This window comes from Petaurus breviceps, unplaced genomic scaffold (assembly GCF_028583685.1).
Source record: "Petaurus breviceps papuanus isolate PSGF00001 unplaced genomic scaffold, PetGlider_PUasm1.0 224, whole genome shotgun sequence".
Taxonomy (NCBI): domain Eukaryota; kingdom Metazoa; phylum Chordata; class Mammalia; order Diprotodontia; family Petauridae; genus Petaurus; species Petaurus breviceps.
This window is the reverse complement of record NW_027185887.1, coordinates 8,433,929-8,458,765: the sequence shown is the minus strand read 5'-3', so window position 1 is coordinate 8,458,765 and position 24,837 is coordinate 8,433,929. Positions and strand designations below refer to the sequence as shown.

General features: G+C 38.3%; 1 protein-coding gene across 3 annotated transcripts in view; it reads right to left on the bottom strand.

Moving 5' to 3' along the window:
- CTDP1 (CTD phosphatase subunit 1) overlaps positions 1-24,837 on the bottom strand; it is a 188,535-nt gene that overhangs the window by 121,004 nt on the left and 42,694 nt on the right. For all 3 annotated transcript variants that reach the window (XM_069095010.1, XM_069095009.1, XM_069095011.1), the window contains 4 exons: positions 24,503-24,669; positions 22,354-23,430; positions 4,760-4,901; positions 2,671-2,901 (listed from right to left, as the gene is read on the bottom strand). In XM_069095010.1, the coding sequence (XP_068951111.1) occupies positions 2,671-2,901; positions 4,760-4,901; positions 22,354-23,430; positions 24,503-24,669 (1,617 nt within the window). The remainder of the gene's footprint in view (positions 1-2,670; positions 2,902-4,759; positions 4,902-22,353; positions 23,431-24,502; positions 24,670-24,837) is intronic.

Below are 24,837 nucleotides of genomic sequence, written 5' to 3'. Positions count from 1 at the left end.
ACAGGAAATAACCTGATTAAAAATAATCACAATATTTTTATGTTAATTGGTTTGTACAATAAAGAACAAGTGAGATAAAAGGTGGCATCCCACTACAATGACTTTAGCAAAATCCAGCAATGCTTTAATCCCAAATAATGGTTATATTTTAAAATGAACAACCACTCAATTATGTCTGGATTCAGTTCAGTTTATAAGAATTCATGAAATTCTTAAGTTAAAAAAAAAATACTGGCATAATATACTCAGGCAAACGTAGCCACCCCCTACCACAAGAAAATCTATTAATACAATTTCTATCCTTCAAAAATCTGAAAAGCGCCTGAAATAATCTTTTCTTTTCAGCTGTTCTTGATGAATAGCTGCTGTGTTGACTATCTCAAAATTCCTTATAACCTTATCATTTACATAGAATAGCAGGCATCAGTGTTGTTCTATTATAGCAGTGATTCAGAAAAGAAACTAGAAATATAGGAAGAGAATTACACAAAATCACTTGGATTGAGAGGGTGCTATTTTCACAACTTATAAAGAAAAGGAAATAGGTAAGAGGAAAGAGACAAAATAATAAATGTATTATTAAAATGAAGGCAAGAAGAAGGGAGGTAGAAAGAAAGACAGTCCTATAATATAAAGGAAGAGGCAATAACTAGCCACAGTTTGAAGAGAATGTTTAAAGGGAGGTTGGGGTGGGGAAGAAAAGACAAGGAAAAAGGGGAAAAAAACCAACATACCACTTAAGTCAAAAAAATAACAGGGAGAAAAGTAATTATTAAATTATTGGTAAGAAAGAAAAGTCAAATCTAAATCAACTTTTATAAAACAAAAAACTTTCAATGAAATCTCACTAACGTTAGAATAATATGAACATCTCAGATGTCAAAAGCAGGGCTCTACACAGACTGGCCTGTAAACTCTATTTGGACAATGGCCTGGTTTGGAAGTAACTCAGGTGGTCAGGTTCACAATCATATAATTTCTGCTCAGCAGCGCTAGTGCCTTTAGGGAATGGCTTGTTTGGCTTAGTCAGCATTTCCTTTCAGCAGCTACTGCCTTCTCCACTTGGTGATCAGTGCTTTCTCCTGATCCAATTTCTCTTCTTCAGAAAGCTCCAATGATGGCATCACTATTGCGCCCCTTTAGAGCATCTGGAAATAGAGCCTGCCTAACTGAAGTTCGACTTGTTAATACAGAAAGTAATCAAGCACTTGGTACAGCAAGGGTCCACAGCTTCTGGTGCTTTGGTGTCACCTTCATGAGAATGGCATGGTTAGGGCTATGAGGCTTTCATGTGGATGGCAACAAAGTCTTCACATGTGAAGGGTCCTATGTTCCCTTTCTGGTTATGGGGACTCAAATTTATAGGGCAGAAGATGCTTTGAGCAGGGGGAACCAATAGTGCTAACTGCCCCCCAGCTCACATCATACAAACCCCTCTGCCTGTAATTTGACTGAAACAGGTAGGACAAAGGAGGAGAGAAAGGAAAAGGAACTGTGTACACACATTCATAATTCAGGAAGCAGGATTAATTAAAGCTACTCCAAGGAGCACTCCCACCTCAAATACTGGTCAAACCATCTTTCCAAAGGAAAGAAGTTGGTGCAGAGAATCACAGACTCCCAGAGTTGGAAGGTACCTTTGAGCTTATCCAGTCTAACTGTACCTGAAATAGAATTCCATTTATCCCATCTCCCATGTTATTACCCTGCTGATTCCTTTACATCTGTAGTGAAGTGAACTCAGTAATTCTTGAAGCAGCCAATTCAAATTTTTTTAAAGTTCACAATTGCCAGGAAGTTTTCACCATATCGAGTTTAAATCTCTGTCTCTGTAACTTCTCCTCATTGCTCTCAGGTGATTTCTGAGTCAAGGTTAACAACTCTTCTATATGACAAGAGTCTAGAAGAAATGTTTCACTTGGATTTCCCTAAGTTTTCGCAAGCATACATTTAATATTCTGTTATGCCTTGCTGGAAACAATGAGAACACTTTATAAGGTGGCTGGTTTTCATCTAAGGTATCCAATGTCTCTCATCTTTGAAGCGCTTATGGAGAAAAGATTATTTGGGGCAATGTTACTTTAAATAAACTCTATGACCATGTGCTGGGGGTGGGTTACTATCCTGGCTTTACACCCTCCACGCAAAGATCAAACGAAGGATTTTTTTCTTTTTTTTGTTGTCAAGAAGATACCAGCTATGACATAACCATTCAGCTTTATTGTTCTTAATTTTATGGGTTTCATTGTGTAGAACTGCTATGCTATGTTGTGCTCTGTGACTGTGTACACACAAATACTGTTTGAATCATGTTTCAAAATGAATTTCTGAGTCCGAACTACAGAATTTTTCATCATAATTCTGTGATCATGAGGTAGTGATTTTGCAGCACTTGAATACTAATAGTAAATAAACTGGTATGAATTGTTAATGGATAAGTGGATTATAGTTCAGCCCTCAATTATTTAAGTTTGACTTCAGACAATCCAATCCAAATTCTCTGGCCAGCAAAAGGAAAGTAGCAAATTCCTTAACTTCATATGCAAATATGCTTTAGAATTCTTTAAATATAATCATTTTGATAACAAAGTGAATGAACTTTTATGAAAATCTCTAATTTTGAAAAATGGTTTTTTCACAATATGATAGGTCCAGAAGTAACTAATGTACCTGAAAGAAGAATGTTCTCCGTGGACTGGTAATGTGACAGGAGAAGCTGGTGACTGGATATATAGAGACTGTCCAGAATTCTGAGTCCCTTTTCTGATTAGCTTCCCAGTGTTAGAATCATAAATTCGAACTTCTGGACCAGGCTGACACTTTGGATGGATAGGTGTTGGATGGAACAAGGCTGTTGGAAAAGCACTCTGTATATCAGGAAATGTTGCTGGACTATTTTCCCTGTTGGATAAAGATTGAACAGTTTTAAATTAGAAAATATTTTTAATATTAGTATTCAATGGAAAAGAAGAATCATGATATTTTTTTACTATGAACAACACAGGCTCCTCATGTCAATTCCAGAAAAAAAAAAGTCAGTCACCAATAGTTAATTGATCAATTATTAGCAAATTCTTTGAGTTAGGCACATCAACTATGTTCTGAGGATACTATAAAGTTGTGCAATGATTTGGGGTTCCTGAAATCTTCAAAGATGTAAGTAAATAATCAATTGCCATGGTATGAAAAATAGTTATACACCAGTGACCATTATTACTAGAAACAGATGTGTTATACTGCCCCCATTAGGAATCCGGATGCCAGAAAGTATTGGGAACCATTATAGGGTACATATGCCACAGATTTCCTGTAATAAATTTCTTCTGTTTATCTAGCTATGACATTTTGCCTTCTGCTTAGAAAATTTTTCAACACTCCTCCAAGCTGAGAAGGGTTAAATAAAACATGGTGCTTTTGATTTCTCTACAATATACTGAAGGTGGACTAAAAAAAAAAAATGATTTTGTTGTTCTGACAGATACCTTTTAACATTTAATAGATGCTCCCAACTCCACTTTCAAAAGAATTTGTAATATTGTTATGAAGAACTGCTAAGGATATGTAAAGTAGAAAATAATATCTAAACTCCATTCACAAATAAAAACTATACTGTAATTTTTAAATTAGAATATCAATATGATTTCATTCTAAATAAGATGCTATGTTCCATTTTCTGGGCTAAAACAGGGAGATTGTCTAGATTCTGGAGGCCTCACCTCCCTCTATTATTTTTATGTCAGGCAATACATAAATAAAAATTCATCTTTTAGCTCAGACATAATAGATACTAATACAGGTAACTAGATTTGGGGGAGGGAGTGGTGTTACAAACCTGTGATCTCATTATTATAAGGAAATTACATCTGCCAAAGAAGATTAACTGCTATACAATTTAGTTGGGTACTTTTTAGATTAATTTTTAAATTTTCTGTTCCAAGTTTTCTCCCTCCCTCCAGCTCCTTCCCAACCCATTCAAAAGACAAACAATGTGATACCTATTATACATGTGAAATCATGCAAAATATATTTTCATATTAGCCATATGCAAGTTAGTTTAAACAGTTATCTGGGACACAGACTGGCCCTCTATTTACTATGTGATGCTGCTTTCTCTGATTAACTAATCCTGATTAACCACTTCAATAGAAAAGAGCAATGATCAGGACAATGTAAAATGTCAGGTGAAACAAACATATTTGGCTTAGATCAAATAAAATTAGTTATGAAAAAAATCAAGGTACATTCTGAAAATTCAGGAAGGAATAGAATTACAAAAATGAAATTGCCTCTAGATTGATTATATTAAGAGAAAACAAAGCTCAGACTGGAACAAAGGATTTAAAATGAGAAAAGGGAGTTAAGTGACAGTAAATTATTAAATGTTAACATGTAAAACCCACTAATTAATGAATTATTCCCACCATCTCTGAAGCTTTCAACCTTTGTTCATTCAAAGGAAAGAATCTGAAGTTTTCTTCTGAATTTGAAATGCTAAGGTGTCCCAAGACTTATTCTTCTGGCTAAGTAAGTAATAATGTCACTTGTGGAAGTGGAAGGAGGGGTAAGGTGATGTCCTGAGCTTCTTTTTAAACGTACTACATTGCCTTTCAAGAACAATGAACTAAGTGAAGCAAACTAGAAAGCTATAGGATTTTAGAGATGGAAGAGACCTAAAACATCTAGTCTAGACTTTCTTGGTTTTTTTAACCCACATATGAATTGATTCAAGAGGAAAAGTGGAAAAATTAAGCATTTTTACCTTTGTGTTTTGATGTAATCCTCCTTTAGAGGGAAGAGTTGTTCCTCTACTTTGTCCCACCTTTCCAAGCAGCTCCACAACCAATCAGGATTTACAACATGGAGATGTTTACACTCTTGAGCTCGTCTTACTTTTTCTGTGCCTAGTGTTAAAATAATCACTCTAAAAATTAATGCTTAAGTAGTGAGATATTTAAAACAACCCCATGACTGCCCCCACAAAAAACAATAAACATTCAAAAAAGGGTTACCAAATTGCTTTTTGGCACAATTGTGTTTTTTATCTCTTATTTACATCATTTCAGCCATCTTCTTGCTATCTTCCTTCCTACTACTGCACCCTCCAGAGACCATGCCATAGAGGAACTAAGTCATTCATCTGTGCATTTCACACACTGGGTTCCTGGAGTCATGACTGGTGAGAGCCAGGCCTGAATATGCTTCACCATCTCCTTTGCAAGTACCACCCCCCTAAGTCTCCAAATCTTAAGGCTGTAAAAGTCATGCTGTAGAGCTTGCATCTTATCCAAGAAGAAAGAGGGAGTCATTTAAGGTTTCTGAGCAGGAGAGGGGCATAATCAGTTATGTATTTTGGAGGAAGATTATTTCAGCAGCTGTGCAGAAGCTCTATTAAAAAAAAGAGAGAGGGGCGGCCAGGTAGCACAGTGAGTAAGATCACCGGCTCCAGTGTCAGGATGACCTGGAGATCGAATCCTGGGCTCAGACACTTAGCACCCACCCAGAAACACCTGGCCGTGTAACCTTGAGCAAGTTACTTAACCCCTATTGCTTAGGGGCGGCCAGGTGGCTCAGCGAGTAAGAGCACCGGCTCCAGTGTCGGGATGACCTGGATCAAATCCGGGCTCAGATACTCAGCACCACACCCAGAAATAACTGGCCGTGTAACCTTGAGCAAGTTACTTAACCCCAATTGCTTAGGGGTGGCCAGGTGGCTCAGTGAGTAAGAGCACGGGCTCCAGTGTTGGGATGACCTAGAGATCAAATCCCAGGCTCAGACACTCAGCACCACACCCAGAAATAACTGGCCATGTAACCTTGAGCAAGTTACCTGATTGCTTTAAAAAAAAAAGAGAGAGAAAATAGAATCTGAGAGAATAATCAGGAAGTTATCATAATAATCTAGTGAAGAAAGTGATGAAGGTCTATACCAGAGTGATGTGCTTGTATGTGGAAATATGGGATGGAAGAGAAATACTGTAGAGGAGGAATCAATAGAACTAGAGAAACTACTTGGATGTAGGTATAGAGAATCAAAATATAACCCTGAGGTTGCAAACCTGATGGGCAGCTAGATAGTGTAATGGGCTTAGAGTTAGGAAGACCTAAATTCAAATCTAACATCATGCACTTATTATCTACCGTGTTTCCCCGATAATAAGACCTATCCCAAAAATAAGCCCCCCTTACTGTGTAAGAGTCCTCTAAAATAAGCCCTCCCCCAAAAATAAGCCCTATTGAGATTGCTACTGTAGTCAAGGTGATCCCCTGTGCTACACGCTACATTGCAGTACCCTCTGTATGCACCGCCTTCCCCCCCCTGTGAAACGCACACCGTGCTCCGAGCTGCATCCAATCAGAGCTGCAGCAGTGAGCGCGTCATCCTATTCTTCCCCAGTGATTTGCTTATTGAATAAAGGTACATTTTTTTGTTCACATTTACCTGTTTATTAAAATTGCTGTCAATGTTCATTAAAATAAGCCCTCCCCTGAAAATAAGCCCTCTGGTATTTTTCTGTCCAAAAAAATTAATAAGACAGTGTCTTATTATCGGGGAAGCACGGTATGTGACCCTGGGCAAATCACTTAATCCTGTTTGTCCCAGTATCCTCATCTGTGAAATGAGCTCGAAAATTCAGCAAACTACTCTAGTACCTTTTTTTTCCTGCCTTTTGGAGGGCAATTGGGGTTAAGTAACTTGCCCAAGGTTACACAGCTAGTTTTTGTGTGTGTGTGTTAAGTGTCTGAGGCCGGAACTGAACTCGGGTCCTCCTGACTCCGGGGCCGGCGCTTTACTCACTGTGCCACCTAGCTGCCCTTGATTTTTTTTTTAAAGTAATTGGGATTAAGTAACTTGCTCAAGGTTATGTGGCCAGTTTTTTTTGTGTGTGTGGGTGTTAAGTATCTGAGTCCAGAACCAATCCCAGGTCTCCCGACTCCTGGGCCGGCGCTCTTACTCACTGCACCACCTGGCCGCCCCTTAGAGCCAGACACAACTAAAACAACTGAGCAACACAAATCTGAGTGACTAGAAGGATAGGCAGTTAGGTGGTGCAGTGAACAAAACTCTGGACCTGGAGCTAGGATGATCTGTGTTCAAATAAAGCCTCTGACAAAACTAGCTAGGTGACCTTGAGCAAATCACTTAACCTCTGCTTGTTTCAGTTTCCTATCTGTAAAATGAGAATAATAGCACCTGCCTCCCAGGGTTGTAGTGAGGATCAAATAAGATAACATTTGTAGAGAGCTTTGTAAACCCTAAAGTGCTATATAAAGACCAGATGATGATATCATCATCATCATCATGGAGCCTTCAACAGAAATAAGAAAGTTTGGAAGAGGGGTGGATTTAGGAGGGCAAATAATTAAAATTCTATTTTCCACATGTTAAGATTTCAGGTGAAGGTGGCCAACCTTCAGGTGAAGGCAAATGACAAGGTAAGAATAGATTCAGGAAAGAGATGAGGACTAGATATAGAGATCTGGAAGTCACCAGAGTCTAGAAGAGAATTTAGCCCTGAGAAATCACCAAAAGAGACCAAAGAGTAGTCAGGCAGGCAGGTGAAGAACCAAGACTAAGCAAGACCACAGAAACCAAAGGAAAAGGTATCCAGGAAGAGAGGATGAACATCAGTTTCAAAATCTGCAGAGAAATCAAGAAGGATGAGGGCAGAGAAGGTCCTTACATTCCATAGTTAGGAAATAACTGGTAATCTTGGGGGACAGCTGCATAAGTAAGGTCAGAAAGCAGACTACAAGAGGTTGATACATGAGTGGGAAACTTTGAAATGAGTGGGAGATTGAGACATAAATGAAGACATGAGTATAAATGCCATTATTGGAGTTTTATACAATAGAGAACATAAGCAAGATGGCAGCTAGAAGGCATAACAAGGTAAAGGGAAGGAATTTGAAGAATGGGAGGGACAGGGAGAGAAGATGCATAATTGGAAGCAGCAGGAAAGGAGTCTACAGATAAGAAACAAATAAGGATGGGGAGGGTACAAGGACAGGGCTAGGAGGGCCTCCTCTTCTTCCTCAGAAACTATAATACAGGGACAGAGCCAAGATGAGGGAGTAAAAGCAGGAACTTGTCTGGGCTTCCACTCCAACCACTTCTAACATTGTAAAATATGACTCTAAACAAATTTTAGAGCCACAGAACCCACAAAGTGACAGAGAGAAACAAATCTCCTGCTGAAGGCAGCCTGGCAGGCCAACAGGAAGGGTCTTTGCTGGGAGTGGAGCCATGTGAAGCCAGGTAGGCCCAAATCAAGGTGGCCCCAACCAGCAGCACAGACCAGCTGGAGCAGACTTCAGAAGAATGAATCACCAACAGCTGTGGTGGTTTCCAGACTTTTCAACCCATAAACACCAGAGAGAAAATAAAAGGTCAGTAGCGAACTCTGTTGGAACTGGGTGGAGAAGAACATGGTCTTCTTGGGGGGGAGAGGGAGGGCTGCAGCTGCTGGCTGCAGAAACAATTTGAGCATTGTGGAAACACAATCAGCGTAACACAAGATCTGGCAGCTTCTACATTAAGGGATTGAAGGGTTTGGAATATGATATTCCTGAGGTCAAAGGAGCTAGGACTAAAACCAAGAATCACCTATTCAGCAAAATTGAATATAATGCTTCAGGGGAAAATATGGTCATTCAATGAAATGGAGGACTTTCAAGTATTCTTGATGAATAAACCAGAGCTGAACAGAAAATGTGACTTTCAAACACAAGAAGCAAGAGAAGCATGAGAAGGTAAACAGGGAAAAGAAATCATAAGGAACTTATTAAAGTTGAACTATTTACATTCCTACATGGAAAAATGATAATTGTAACTCATGAGACTTTTCTCATTATGAGGATAGTTGAAGGGAATATATATGTATATATGTATACATACATATGTATGTATATATGTGGGAGGGTATATGCGTATATAAATACATATGTGAGAGTATATATGTGGATGCATGTATACATAGACAGAGGGCACAGGATCAGTTGAACAGGAAGGGATGATATCTAAAAAATAAAATTAAGAGGTGAGAGAGGAATATAATGAGAGGAGAAAGGAAGAGATAGAATAGGGTATATTATCTCATATAAAAAAGGTAAGAGAAAACTGTTACAATGGAGGGGAAGAGCAGGAAGGTGAAAGGGAATGAGTTAACCTTACTCTCACTGAATTTGGCTTAAGGAGGTATCTTACCCTACAGGAAAGTAGGGGGAAAGGGGATAAGAGGGGGGATGATAGAAGGGAGGGCAGATTGGGGAAGAGGGTAGTTAGAAGCACACACTTTTGAAAAGGGACAGGGTTAAAGTAGAAAATAGAATAAGTGGCGGGTGGGATAGGATAGAGGGAAATATAATTAGTCTTTCACAATATAACTACTATGGAAACATTTTATGTAACTACACATGTACACCCTCTATTGAATTGTTTACCTTCCCAGTGGGAGTAGGTGAGGAGGGAAGGGAAAGAATCAAAGTGTTAAAAACAAATGTTAAAAAAATTGTTTTTTACAAGTAACTGGGAAATAAGATATACAGGCACTGGGGTATAGAAATCCATCTTGCCCTACTAGAAAGTTAGAGGGGGGATGAGGCAGGTTATAAAAGAGAACAGATTAGGGAAAGGGGTATTCAGTAGGTTGCTATCTTGGGGCGGGGAGTAGGGGAAAGATGAGAAGAAAATTTGTAACTCAAAATCTTGTGGAAATGAATGTTGAAAACTAAAAATAAATTTAAAACTATAATATAGAATCAGAAGATAAAGGATAACATAAAGGAGTTCTAGAGGAATGAAAAAGGGAAGAAGCGCATTATGCATGATCTCATGAGTCAAACAGGAAACATTCTCTGCCAACAGGAAGGAGATATTAAACAAGGCTGGAAGAGAACAGAAAAGGTTTGGAATAGCCACTGACAGGGGAAAGATAAAAAAAAAGGAAAGTCTACTTAGGAAACAGAGAAGTATGCAACTTCAAAGGTCTAATTCAAGTTATAGTTACAAACAATTAATAGAATTTTAGAGTAAGAAGGTGTGGCTCAAAGGCCATCCATTTACTCTGACCCATTCTTTCTCTTAGGTCAAATCTCTCAGTGGCAGGGATGAAAGACTTCTTCCAGCAACATTTAAAAGCATGGGCAAAGGAGTAGATTAAGAAGATGGAATGGATTATCTAGTAAACTATGAATAGTGACAAGATAAGGGGGTAAAGATTCAAAAGAAAGAGGAGAGTATATAGTTTAAAGGTTTAACCTGAGAGAAGGAAAATGAAGCCATGGCAAGGGTACTGTTGAGGCAAAAAGTAATGTATGTGCTAGAGGTCACAGAGAGAACAAAGAATAGGTTTAAAAGGAGAGCAAGTGATGGAGAGATGAAAAGATGAGGAATTTCAGAATTCAGGATCATTAATATAGTAGTTATAGTTAATGGTAAAATGTAAACTATGATCATCCCTGTGAATAGCTAAGATAGAACAAAGATATTAGTTCAATATATGATACTGACATTAGCACATTAAACCTTGTGAGATATGCACTACAAGTATAAGTCTCTACAGATAAACTAATAGAAGCTAGGAGAGGTTAATTAACTTAGCCATTGTTACATAGCTACTAAATATTAAGAGTCAGGATTTGAATCTGACTCCAGATCTAGCACTTTCTCTTATACCATGCTGCTTGCCACATGTAGGTCAAGGAAATTGAGGACACAGATACTTAGAGACCAGAGGGTTTGCAATTCATGGACTAATGCTACTGCTTTATCTCGCATGCCTTTCCACTATGACTACATCCCTTCACAAATCTACAGCACCAACAATGGTACTGAGAAAGTTCTTAGTGGATTAAAAAAGAGGCTTTGAGGGGGAGCTGTTTAATGGATTATTCTAATGGCAGTTAAGGGATTATGTCTTCCTTGTGGAGGCTTGAGGGATATTAATGAAGTTTTTCCAAATATCCAAATTACTGACAAGGAAAGCACCATTCTTCCTGTTATCCAGGCTGGCAACCTAGGGGACACCCTCAATTCCTCTCCTGCCCTCACTCCACCTATTCAAACTCTTGTTAAGTCTCATCACTTCTACCTTCACAACATCTCATATTTGTCCCCTTCACTCCACTCACTCACCATTCTCGTCTATCCTCCCTTGGTTTACACAATGATATTCCTAAAGCACAGGTTTGACCTTATCACATTCTATTCAAACTCCAGGGGCCCCCTATTATTTTCTCCAGGATCAAAGATAAAATCCTTGTTTGGCTTTTAAAGCTCTTCACAATCCAGACTCTTCCTATCTCTCCAGTCTTCATATCCTTTATCCCCATCTGATTACTCTATCATCTGGCAACATCGGTGTTCTGGTTGTTCCTTCAAAATAACATGCCATTTCCCAACTACATGATTTTTCAATGATTGTCCCCTAAAACTGAAATACTATTCCACTTCGCCTCTGTCTCTGGCTTTCTTCAAGATTCAAGATTAAATCCCACTTTCTACAAGAAGCCTTTCCTTCTCCTACCTTCCCTCCGCCCCCTGCATATCACTAGCGCCTTCTCTCTGATGTACTTCCCGGCACACTTGCTTGGATGTCATTTCCCCTTAAGACTGTGAGCTCCTGAAGGGCAGGGGGCACATTTTTGCTTTTCTTTGTATTTCCGGCATTTGGGGCTGTGCCTGGCACAGGGTAATGGCTTTGTTACTGAATGACTGATTATGACCCAACCGCCTGGTAGCACAGAACAGAGAGAGCCATCCAAGAGCTTCCACACTATCACATAAGTTTGGTGCTCCTTATTTCAGTCGATGTCAGGAGGCAAGTTCAATTCTATGGACTAGAACCCAGAGAAAAAACACTTGGGTTGTTATCATCATCATCACTATCATTAGCTAGCATTTATAATGTGTTTTAAGTTTTGCAAAACACTATACAAATATTATTTCATTTGACTCTAACAACAACCCTAGGAGGTAAGTGTGATTACTATTCCCATTGTATAGATGAGGGAAACTGAAGCAGACAGCGGTCAAGTGAACTTATTCACATAGCTAATAAGTGCCCCAGACTACATTTGAACTCAGGTCTTCCTGATTCTAGGTCCAGCATTCAATCTATTGCATCATCCAACTGCCTCCATTTCCATCCTTCAATGGCAAATAGCAGCACCAGTGGATTCAGTATTCCAATTAATGGTGGAAGAGGCTCTCAGGAAAATGGCTCCGCTATAACAATTGCTCCATAATTAGCTCCTCATTACATTCAAACAATGATTTTAACTCTAGGTTCTTCTCAAAATTTAACCCTACACTGGGCTGCCACCAAGTAATCCCTCATCAAGCCCAAGGTGCAACGCCTCAGAAGATTCCTGGGAGAAGAAGAATGTCTTCCCCTTACAAAAAGCAGGGAAATTAGTAAAGCTTTGGGCAGTACGAGGATTTCTTCCACTGACAGGAGATACAGTGAGTTTAGAGCAGGGACCCCCTACGAAAGACTGGTAAAGTCTATGGACTCCTCAAAATAATGGTTTTTTTTTTGTTTTAATTTATTTTTAGTTTTCAACATTCATTTCCACAAGATTAATGTTTTTAAATGTATAAAATACAAGACTATAAAGAAGATCAATTTATTGAAACAAAGTTGTAACAAAATAGGAAAATTATAAATGCTGGAGAAGATGTGGGAATATTGGAACACTAATGCATTGTTGGTAGAATTGTAAACTAATCCAACCATTTTGGAGAACAATTTGGAACTATGCCCAAAGGGCTATAAAAATGTGCATACCCTTTAATCCTGCAATATCACTTCTAAAGTTGTATCCCAAAGAGATCGTAAAAATTGGAAAAGAACCCACATATACAAAAATATTTATAGCAGTTCTTTTTGTGGTGGCAAAGAAGTGGAAATTGAGGGGATGCCCATCCATTGGGAAATGGCTAAACAAGTTGCAGTATATGAATGCAATGGAATGCTATTGTGCTATAGTGAGCAGGCAGACTTCAGAAAAACCTGGAAAAACTTATATGAGTTGATGGTGAGTGAGAGGAGCAGAACCAGGCGAACATTGTACACAGTTACAGCCACATTGTAGGATGACTAACTTTGAGACACTTGGCTCTTCTCAGAAATGCAAGGTTCCAAGACAAGTCCAAAAGGCTTGTGATGGAAAATGCTATCCACATAAAGAAAAAGAATTATGGAGTCTGAATGCAGATTGAATAATATAATTTGCTCTTTGTTTTTTTCTCTCTCGTGGTTCATTCCATTGGTTATAATTCTCTGCAACATAACTAATGTGAAAATAAGTTTAATGTGAATGTATATGTAGAGCCTATATCAGATTGCTTGCTGTCCTGGGGAGGGGGGAAGGGAGAAAAGGGGGAAAATTTGGAACTCAAAAGCATGTGGAACTGAATGTTGTAAATCAAAAATGAATTAATTAAAGAAGTAACAAAGTTTTAAATTTTCACCCAAAGTTCACACGTTTTCCTAAAATCTATTCAGACTCCCAACAGGAAGAGTTAAGAGTCAGACAATGCATACATCTTGAGGGTGATTAGTTGAACAAGTTTTCTTTACCTACATCAACTCCTAACACTTAGTACTGAACCCTTACAGTCTCAAACTCTGATCATTTTCCCACCAGGCTTCCTCTCAGACACTGTTCATTGTCCACTTCAGGTTTTGAGACTACGTCTTCTTTTAACACTGCCCTGTATCTCTGGCTCCTTCTAGCTCACTCATTGGTTTTCCTGATTTTTCATACTGGCTTGTCATACCCAATTGCCACCTGTGCTGGAACTCCTGCCACTCTATTCCCTTGTCCTCAAGCAAGAGAAAGTTTAATCAATACTGTATGCCATGGTCAGTGACAGTCCTTGACATACAACCAGACTGGGCTTCAGCAAAGAACAATGCTGAATAGACCAGTACAAGTAGGATTTTAATAGATAAGTATATAAGAATATATATGGAGGAAAATTAAAGATTAGGCACAGTACTGCCTTAACATAGAGAGAAACAATTAAAGAGAAAATAAACCTACAAAAAATTTTGTGAAGCCAAGCTATGTTATTCCAAGACTATTTGGAAATAAAAACAGGACAAGGACAAATGGAACGGACATGGAAGCATTTTTATGATTTTCTGTCATTGGCATTAATAGCAGAATGACAACATTTGGGCTCTTTCATTACTATGTTGTATGTATTATACTCAAGATGTAGCAGAAAAGAATGTCTGGCTCTAAGTACAAACAAAAAAAAATTTATTTGGTTCTGATGTATCTTAAAGCTACTCAGTCTCATAATTTCTAAAAAGAAAAAGAGTGGAAAAAATATCACAAAGCAATGCTTTCTTGAAAAAAAAAAAGAATAAAGACTATAATTGTACTTCCCCTCCTCACCCCCCCTCACCAAAAGATTTCAAAGTTGATGGTTCTAAGCCAGATACTTAAGCAATTGAGCATTGGAAAGAGTATTCTAAGGAGTTGATTAGATGAGCAGCAACAAGCACTTGAACTGGGTGTTATAATCAACTGATATAATCTTTCAAAGAAAAAGAGTCTGTTGAGTGATGATGGGAGAGAAAGGATTTGGAAGTAGAGAAAAAGGAGCATATTTATTCCTTGAGAGATAGTAGCAAAGATGTGGTGTCTTCAGGGGGAAAATGGAAATTATAACAGGACAAAAGAATTTTTGCCTAAACAAGAAATAGTCAAGAATGACAGGGATTAATAGAAGGAAGCTGGGTAGGGGGGGCTACCAAGGAAGTAGAAGCTTGTACCATAAATCAACCCTAAAGTTCTAAAGAAATAGTGGTGTTAATTGGGATTTTACGGATCTCATTTACATAGTGACTTCTACTAGCTTGATTTAAACAGTGAAAATCTGCATGTTATGGAGATTCAGAGGCTTGGGGGTTAGGAGATGAGGGGAGTATCCTAAAATAGATAAAAGACACAAGTAGTGATCAGGAAAAATAAAATATATTCTCACAGAATGCTGAACTGCAAGAGTATTTAGCTTAAGTAATTTTAACTTCTGATTAATCTAATATGTTCAATATATGGAAGTATACATTGCACGCTTTCCTCTGGTCTTATCAGAAGAATGGTTTTTCCTTTTCTCTTTGCTAACCCTTCTTACGGGTGCCTTTTATCTTTTTCCAATCACTAAGGGACCTAGCTCTCCATTCACTACGTCTTCCACTAGATTCTTTGCTTCTTATACAGGTCTCTCCATCCTGGGCTGATCCTGCTGCTAGCTCTAGTCACATTGCTATTTCTCTTTTGCTGCCAATTTTTAAAGTGTTTCTAGGGGGCAGAGCCAAGATGGTGGAGTAGAAGCACAACCCCCCACAGCTCCTTCCTTCACCTTCCCCAATCCATGTAAAAAGGGGACTTTAAACAAACTTTGAAGCTGCAGAACCCACAAAATGACACAGAGAAGCTAACCTCCCACTGAGGACAGCCCAGCAGGCCAGCAGGAATTGGCCAGCACAGCGCTCTAGGAGCTGAGCCCAGCCCCACACTGAGGCTTTAGCCCCAGGGCAGGCCTGACCAGCCTCCAGCCAGAGGCACTCCAGATCAGCAGCAGCTGTGGCCATTTCCAGATTTATCAACATATAGATGCGAAGGACAAAGTGAGAGGTCAGTGCAGTCTGGACTTTGGAACCCAGTAAGTGGGAGTGCGTGGCTTTTGCCCCCAGGGCAAGAAGCCTCTGAGACTCTGGCATAGCCAGGTGGCGCCATGTGGCAGCTTCAGCTCCTAGCCTGCAGAGTGTAGGGAGACCAAGCACCAGTCTGAGGGGTAATTGCTCTTGCTTTAACCTTCTTGGATCTGGATTGCCGTCTAGAGTGGAGGTCCTGGGGCGTGTGTCCAGCTTGCCAGAGTGTGTGGAGACCTCAGAGAGGGCACCCATCTAATACCTCCGGCAGCTGAAAAAAACCCAGCATTTGGGATGAAAACTCCCCTGTCTGGTGGCAGAGTCCTACTGTGGCAAAAAGCTTACCGGTCAAGTGACTGAGGGGCGACATGACCAGGCAAAGAAAACAAAGCAGACAGAAGAGTCCAACATTAGACTCCTATTTTGGGGACAAAAAGGAGCAAAGCATGGAACAGGAGGAAAACAGTGAAGTCAGAACTCCTGCACCAAAAGCTTCCAAATAAAATACAAGCTGGTTACAGGCCATAGAGGACCTTAAGAAGCAAATAAGAGAAGTGGAGGAAAAATTGGGAAGAGAAATGAGAACAATGCAAGGAAATTATGAAATGAGAGTCAACAGCCTGACTGAGGAAAATAATACCTTAAAAAACAGACTGACTCAAATGGCAAAAGAGGCTCAAAAAGGCAATGAGGAGAAGAATGCCTTAAAAAGCCAAATTTGCCAGATGGAAAAAGAATCTCAAAAGCTCACTGAGGAGAATCATTGCTTCAGAATTCGATTGGAGCAAATGGAAGCTAATGACTTTATGAGAAATCAAGATGCTGTTAAACAGATCCAAAAAAATGAAAGAATAGAAGGCAATGTGAAATATCTCATGGGAAAAACCACTGACCTGGAAAATAGATCCAGGAGAGATAATTTAAAAATTATTGGACTACCTGAAAGCCATGATCAAAGAAAGAACCTAGAAATCATCCTCCAAGAAGTTCTCAAAGAAAACTGCCCTGATGTTTTAGAACCAGAGGGCAAAATAGAGGTTGAATGAATCCACTGATCACCTCCTGAAAAAGATCCCAAAAAGAAAACCCCTAGGAATATTATGGCCAGGTTCTGGAATTCCCAGATTAAGGAGACAATATTACAAAGCAGCCAGGAAGAAACAATTTGAATATTGTGGAAACACAATCAGGATAACCCAGGATCTGGCACCTTCTATACTGAAGGATCGAAGGGCTTGGAATATGATATTCTGGAGGTCAAAGGAGCTGGGATTAAAATTAAGAGTGACCTACCCAGCAAAACTGAGTATCATGTTTCAGGGGAAAATATGGTCATTCAGTGGAATAGAGGACTTTCAAGCATTCTTGTTGAAAAAACCAGCACTGAATAGAAAATTTGACATTCAGATACAAGAAGCAAGAGAAGCATGAGAAGGTAAACAGGGAAAAGAAATCATAAGGAACTTATCAAAGTTGAACTATTAACATTCCTACATGGAAAAACAGTAATTGTAACTTATGAAACCTTTCTCAGTAGTTGAAGGGAATAGAAACATATGTGTGTGTGTGTGTCCATATATGAGGGTTTATGGGCATATGTTTACAAGTATACAAAGATAGAGGGCGCAGGACCAATTTAACAGGAAGGGATGATACTTAAAAGGTGAAATTAAGAGGTGAGAGGGGAATATAATAAGAGGAGATGGGGAGAGACAGAATGGGGTAAACTATATAGAAGAGGCAAGGGAAAATGGTCACAACAGAGAGGAAGAATAGGAAGGCAAAAGGGAATGGGTCAACCTTATTCCCATTGAATTTGGCTCAGGGAGGGAATGAAATACACACTAAATAGGGTATCTCACCCTACAGGACAGTAGGGGGGAAGGGGATGAGAGGGGGGATGATGGAAGGGAAGGCAGGCTGGGGGGGGAGGGAAGTTGGAAGCACCCACTTTTGAAAAGGGATGGGATCAAAGTAGAGAATAGAACAAGTGGGAAGTGGGATATGAGGGAGGGAAATATAGTCAGTCTTTTACAATATATCTACTATGTTATTGTTTTGCATTAGCCACACATGTACAACCTATACTGAACTGCTTATCTTCCCAGTAAGGGTGAATGACAAGGGAGGAAGGGAATGAATCTAGAATTCAAAGTTTTAAAACCAAATGTTTAAACACACATATATATATATATATATTATATATATGTATGTATGTATATGTATATAGTATTATTAATACTATTTTACATGTTATTGGGAAATAAGATATACAGGCACTGGGGCATAGAGATTCACTGGAAAAGTTGAAAGGGGTATGGGAGAAAATATGGGAGAGGAGATATCCTGTGGGACTGCTATTTTGGGGTGGTGGGTAGGGGAAAAACAGGGAGAAATTTTGTAACTCAAAATCTTGCAGAAATGAATGATGTAAATCAGAAGTTAATAAAGCATTTGGAAAAAAAATAAAGTGTTTCTAGCATTCTGACAGGATAGGCTTTAGCAACTTTAACTGTCACAATTAATGGCTTTCTTTTTACTCACTCAATTTTGCATTTTTTCCCCTGCCTGATTTAAGCTCTACAGAATAAGATGCCTCGCTCAGGAAAAATTCATCATTTTTAAACTCACCACTCTGTAGCTAACTCAAGCTTTGACCAATACCTCCTGCCTCGGCTTCCTTTCCCCTCTGACTGAGGAGCTGGAGGACAGAGTACCAAACTCCTCCTTATGCCTATAGAGGGCAGAAAGAAACTGGAATCTCAGTTTACTCTATGCTGGTCTGTCTGATTTCAGTTCCGTGGAACAAGATACCCTAGAACCAGGTACCCTATGGTATTTTCCTCCCCCCACTTTCGTGTCTCCCTTTCTGAAGATGCTCACTCCCCAGATTGCAAACTCCTTGAAGGCAGTTACTGTCTTTCTTTTCTTTAATACAATTTTATTAATTGTATCACCAGTGCTTAGTGCATTTCAAAGGAAGAATCCCAAGGATTTTGTGACTAGATTAAGGATGGCAAAATTCTGACTTTGAGGATCTGCAATTTGGAAGATGGTTTTGACAACTAACTGATATAAAGAGAGTTGATAGGGGAAGAATAAATCTGATAATGCACATATTGAGGGTGATCACATAACCTCTAAGTAGAATTATTAAGTAGGCACTTAATAAAAACTCACTGGATAGGATTTTTGGTCCTATTTTTCCTTGATTTCTTTGCTGCACTGGATATCTTGAAATTCTTCCCTTGATTTTTCTGCTATTACTAAATCATAAATTTCCTACTTTTAAAACAAAAATTTTTATCCTTTTTTGTGCCATGGAATACTTATAAGACTTCTTCATAGTATAATATTTTAAATGCACAAAACAGAATTATAAAAGAAGCCAATTATATTGAAATAGTTATCAAAATATAAAAGGAGAGAAAGGGGATAGAGGGAAGAATGAATGGAGGGAGGGAGGGAGGGAGGGAAGGAAGGAAGGAAGGAAGGAAGGAAGGAAGGAAGGAAGGAAGGAAGGAAGGAAGGAAGGAAGGAAGGAAGGAAGGAAGGAAGGAAGGGACCTTTCTATAGTTAACTTCAGTCCAGTTTCTATCACACATGGATTATTGCAAAAGCTCAATTCTAAGTTCTCCTGCATCCAACCAATTATATATATTACTCTCAGATTAATCTTCCTTTAAAATAATTTTTCCATACCACCAATGTGCTCAAAAGCCCTCAAAGGTACCCTATTTTTTTTGACTGCCACTCTCTCAATCTTTTTCCACCTAAACTTCCTATTATTTACCAACATGTATGCTCTAGTTCTAGTCAGGCCAGCTTCCTCATGGTACAATGAACCCAATGGTCAGAGTATAGAATAAAAGCAGGAACAGTAAAGGATACAAAAAGAAGACCCAGGACCAGAGGAACTAGGAAATGACCAAGTATCCAAAAAGAAAGATACAGAAACAGATGAGGTCTGGAGAACAAGGACACTGATCGGTAAAGGAGAGATAACGGTGACTAAAATCAGATCATGAATATGTCAGTGTTAAAACTTGGGCTAAACCAGGATTAAAGCCATACAAAAAAGCAAAGGTTGATAGGTTAGTAAGATATCAGAGATCACAGCAGGCATTAAGTACACAATTCAGGAAGAGAGTCCAGGCAATTGTGAGCCAGAAAACTGAAGCAGAAGACATTCAAGAACCCAGGAAAGAAGCCAAGTTTGTGCACAAGCAACAAGCAGGATTAATACTGATGCTAATGGTCTCTTGTCAAACTTTTTCTCAATCAACTCCTTTTGGACCACACTTCAGTCTTTGACAATGTCAACTGTCTTTTTTAGCTGGATAAACTCTCTTCTCTCTAGGTTTTCAAGTCACTACTCTTCTAACTCTACTCCTACCTGTGTAACTCTTTCCCTTGTTGGCTCACATCCAAGTCATGCTTATTAACTATGGGTATCTCCAAAGATTCTGTCCTGGCACCTTTCTTTTTTCCTTCACCAGTATTATTTTGCTTGGTGATCTCATTAACTGTCATGGGTTTAATTATCATCTCTATGCACAAGATTGCCAGATCTATATAATCTACTCTACCCTCTCTCTTATCTTCCAAGTCTGGCATTACTGTCTCCTGGAAATCTCAAACTTAATACAGCAAATCAGAATTCAATGTCTTTCCCCTCAAGTCTTTCACTCCTTAACTTTCCTATTTGAGGGTAACACTGTCCTTTCTCAACCAGGCTCATAAGCCTTGGTGTCATCCTTGACTCTTCACACTGCTCATACCCAATTTGCCTTCATCTTTTTTTTTGTTTGAACCTTCATAATGTCTCTTTTATCTGTCCCCCTCTTCCCATTCACATAGCTGCCACCATGATGTAGGCCCTCATTACTTCAAAGTTATTGTAATAGTATTTTGCTTAGTCTCCCAGCCTCAAGTCAGCAATGTGGTAGTGGCTGTTGTCTATGCCTACAATGCTCTTCTGGCTTCCTTCAAAACTGCCACCTTCTGAGAAAGGCCATTTTCAGTTCCTCCCATTACTAGTGCATTTCTTCAGAACAGCCTTCCATTTAAACTATATATAATCTTGGATGTACACAATTATTTGCATGTTGTCTCCCCCATTAGAACATGAGCCCTTTAGGTATGATGCTTTGCCTTTGTATCTCCTGTACTTAGCATAGTACCTGGCACATAGCAAGCACTTAATGCTTGCTGACGGCCTTAGGCCCTAAAGTTTTATTGAAGCAGAAATAAATATCATAGTAATTAGTCTAGTCCCTTCAAGAGAGCAACTGGTCAACTCAGAGTATGATGAAATAAAAACAATTTATGGCATACAAATTTTGAAACAAACTTCTTTTTGCCCTGTATATTCATCATCTGGAAATTTATACCTTCTTTATTCCACTTACACTAATCTTAACTATGGATCCTTCAAAAGGCCCTGCTCACATTCCAACTCTTCCATGAAAGCCTACTCCCCCTGTGAAATCCACATTCAGCATTTAGATATATATATAGGTCTGCATTAGTTTCTGTTTCACATTTGTTAGTAGTCTCCTCTCCCCAGTCAGAATTTAAGTTCCTTGAGGTAAAAATAAAAACAAAAACCACCCCCCCAAACCAAAACCAAAGTTTATGTGTTCAACAAGTTAGTGTGTGGTAAATATTTAATAAATATTTGATACTCCTTTATCACATAGGTCCCTTTTAAAGCATGTTGAGAATTTCAACAAGAAGAAAAAAGAATCCTTTCCTCTCTTTGACTAAGTACAAAGATTTTAAGTTCCTCTCTGGTATTTAAAAATATGCTACACCTAAAGTCAAGATTTTAAACAATGTAATGAGTGGTGAATGGCAGGAACAGAAATGAAATAATTAACATAAATGCACTTCTGACATGTTATTAATCTTCTCCTGCTTCTATGTATGCCTTGAGCATTAAAGAAAAATAAGTTGTAAACAAACAGAAATAAGTTTATTTTCAATTTATTCTTAAGGTAGTTGGAGTGGGTAGATAAAACGAAGAAGAAAAACATCAGTCTTCCTATCAATACTGTCAGGACATTATATATGGGGGTCCAGTCTTGTCAAAATTTTTGCATGTCATTCAAAATTCATAAAGTTTTAGAAGCATTTTAATCAATGGCCCTGACTACCATTGTTACATGCTTGAGGTGCTCAACTTCATATGCCTAAGAGGTTTCCAAAGTTTATGTCCTGCCAACACTATTCATTTTCTTTTGGTGACTTATCCACATGAAGGAGAATAAGTTTATCTTCCATTAAAATGCATGGTCTTTGAGGGCACAGAAGGTCATTTTAACTGTTGCCTCCCTAGTGCCTGGGACATTGTAACTGCTTTTAGTAAATACTTATGGAAGTATGGAATACGCAAAAGATTTTTTTTAAGTAAACAGGTTTGAATTTATTTATAAATGATCAATGTATTCTCTCCTGAAATGCAATGATTTGGAAAATTCATTTGGTATTTCATTGTTGAATAAATACACACTAAACTAAATAAACACTACATACTGTTAGCACGATAATTAAGGAGAGAAGTCAATATAGAAATATTTACCACCTTAAGTGTTCTGAAAAACCTAGATCCAAAAGAAAATATGGCTGCAAAGTCCAGAAAAACCTGACATTATCAGTCCAACAAATTTCAACTACTTACCAGCCCTTGCTGCAATAAGGTGAGTTGCTTTGTTGGGATCATCTGCACTCAAAATCAAATTCTTATTGACCTTAGCTCCAAGTGCTGTTGCATGATAATGTTCTCGTGTCCTTTCTATTGGAAAATTTGTTGGACATACCCCACTAAATATTATGGTAACATCTGCCAACACCTTACTTTTCAATTCTGGTACTATTTTCCGTATATCAGGTGCTTCTTGGATCTCCTTATTCAGATATTTATCATACTTTGTATAATAATCATTATGTACTCGAACAAGGATCTCTTCAAGGTATATGAGATGATCATCTTCATCATTATCTTCTTCCTCTTCCTCCTCTTCTTCCATGCTCTGATCTAAAGATTCACCCACTGTAATCCCAGATTGTTCACTATTCTGGGACTCTGTCTCTGCTTCTTTTTTGTCTGTGCAGCCATTTCCCAGATCACAAAGGCCATCCTGTTCACTTTCTTCCGGTACTTCAAGGTCATTGACTTTGCCATGAAGATGTACAGAAGGTCCAGACTGTGTCGAATGATTGACTCCAACAGTTTTCTCCTCACTTGTGTCTGTGCTGTCCTGTTGCTGAGAAGCCTCTTCTTGTATGGCTTTTGACTTCTTCCAGCTTCTCTTCTCCTCATTTTCACTATCAGATGCAGAAGAGGAAGCAGATTTGCGACCATCTAATTCACTGTTACTTTCACTGTCACTAGAGAGTTCAAAGTCCAAATCATTACCTGCATTGCTTTGGCCAGGATGTTTTTCTGATAATTTTCTATCATCCCGTTCTGAAGAAATCTGAGATTCCTTGGCAGTTATCAAATCATTAGTACTAGTAGCATCTCTTATGTGATCAGTGGTACCATGGAAAGAATGTCTCTCATTTATTTTATCATTAGAACTTAAACACCATTTGGAGGATTCACTGTGTACAACCTTACTACCATTCAATTCCTTTGTGGATTTCCCAAGGCCATTGCTCTGTTCTTCTACACAAGAAGAGTTCTTTCCATCTTCACCATCTTTCAGGGATGTGGTTTGTTCTGAGATTTCAGCTGTTTTAGAAGAATGATTTACTGTATATGCATATAAAAGGGAAAAAAGTTCCCATAATTAAAAAAGGCCATAATAAATTACTTTATTTAAAGCAACTTCCCTTCCCATTCCAATTTGCTCATTCACATACTATATATTTAATAAAAGAGCTGGGTGGTGATTTCTTATCATTTAAGTCATTATAGTCACCCAATTTGTCCCAGAACTTCAATTAACTACTTTGAAAATTGTATTAACTTTAAAGAATAGTACTAAGGTATAATGTAACATAAGTTACCATTGCAGTACACTAAATGTTATGTGAACAGTAAAAGCAAAAGATTTAAGCATTCAAAATTCTTAACTTGTCTTATGGTGAGTAAGGAACATACAGATCATATTTCCAATGATAAAATTTTTTCAAAGAAAATTTGGCTCACAGTCCAGATGTTCTTTTAGTTCTTACTGTGGAATTAGGCTAGGGATTCTGACTACTCAAAATTTCTTAGAAAATAGTCCCAAGATGTACCTCCCTTGTCCCAAACTTAATTCTATAGCCAACAGAGATAGCTTATTTTCTGGAATATGACTGGTTTGAATATGAAGATATAAATATAGTTCCTTTTAAGGAGTAGCAATACATCAACAAATCAAGAATCTGGTGTGAATCGATGTTCAACACAATCCATCAAAACTTCATAGACAAAGGCTTAAAAAGGTCTGAAACTCAGTGCAGTTAAGTGACTTGTTCATGGTCAAAATGCAAGTGAATGTTAGAGTAGAGATGGAACCCAGATCTTTCTGACTCCAAATCTAGCACTCTCCTCACTCAGCCATACAGTTTCTCTCCTTAAGAAATACTGGGGACAAATCTCTACACCAGAGAAAAATGATAGTACTCTTTTTTTTTTTAAAAACGTGAACTACTAGTAGAAAACTAAAAGCAGATTTAAACAACACCCATACAACTATAAAATCTTCCTCTAATAACTATCAAAAAGCAGTCCTGAAATTTCTATCACCTAAAGCAGATATATAGCCCCTAAGTGTGTAGAATTATAAAACAAAATGTTAACTTGCAAATTTTTTTGTGAAATGTCACTTGTTACCCACCTTTCTTTTTCATTTGAGTTTCCCTGGATCCAGGGGGTGCATTAATATCTCCTATGCCCTGAAAGTATACATATTTCTTTACAGTTATCAAATTGGGCGCAAACTTCCAGACATCTTCTCGGTCATCAATAATGCAAACCATTGAATCTCCACACGGGAAAAGATTTCTAAAAGGAAAAATGTGTCTGAGTACTATTAGCACAATTTTAAAAAAATCAATTGGGCTGATATTTGGATTAATCTTTTATTTCTGGTCAACAGGGAGTTTTCTCTTTCTCCGCTTCTCTCTAGATAGATAGATAGATAGATAGATAGATAGATAGATAGATAGATAG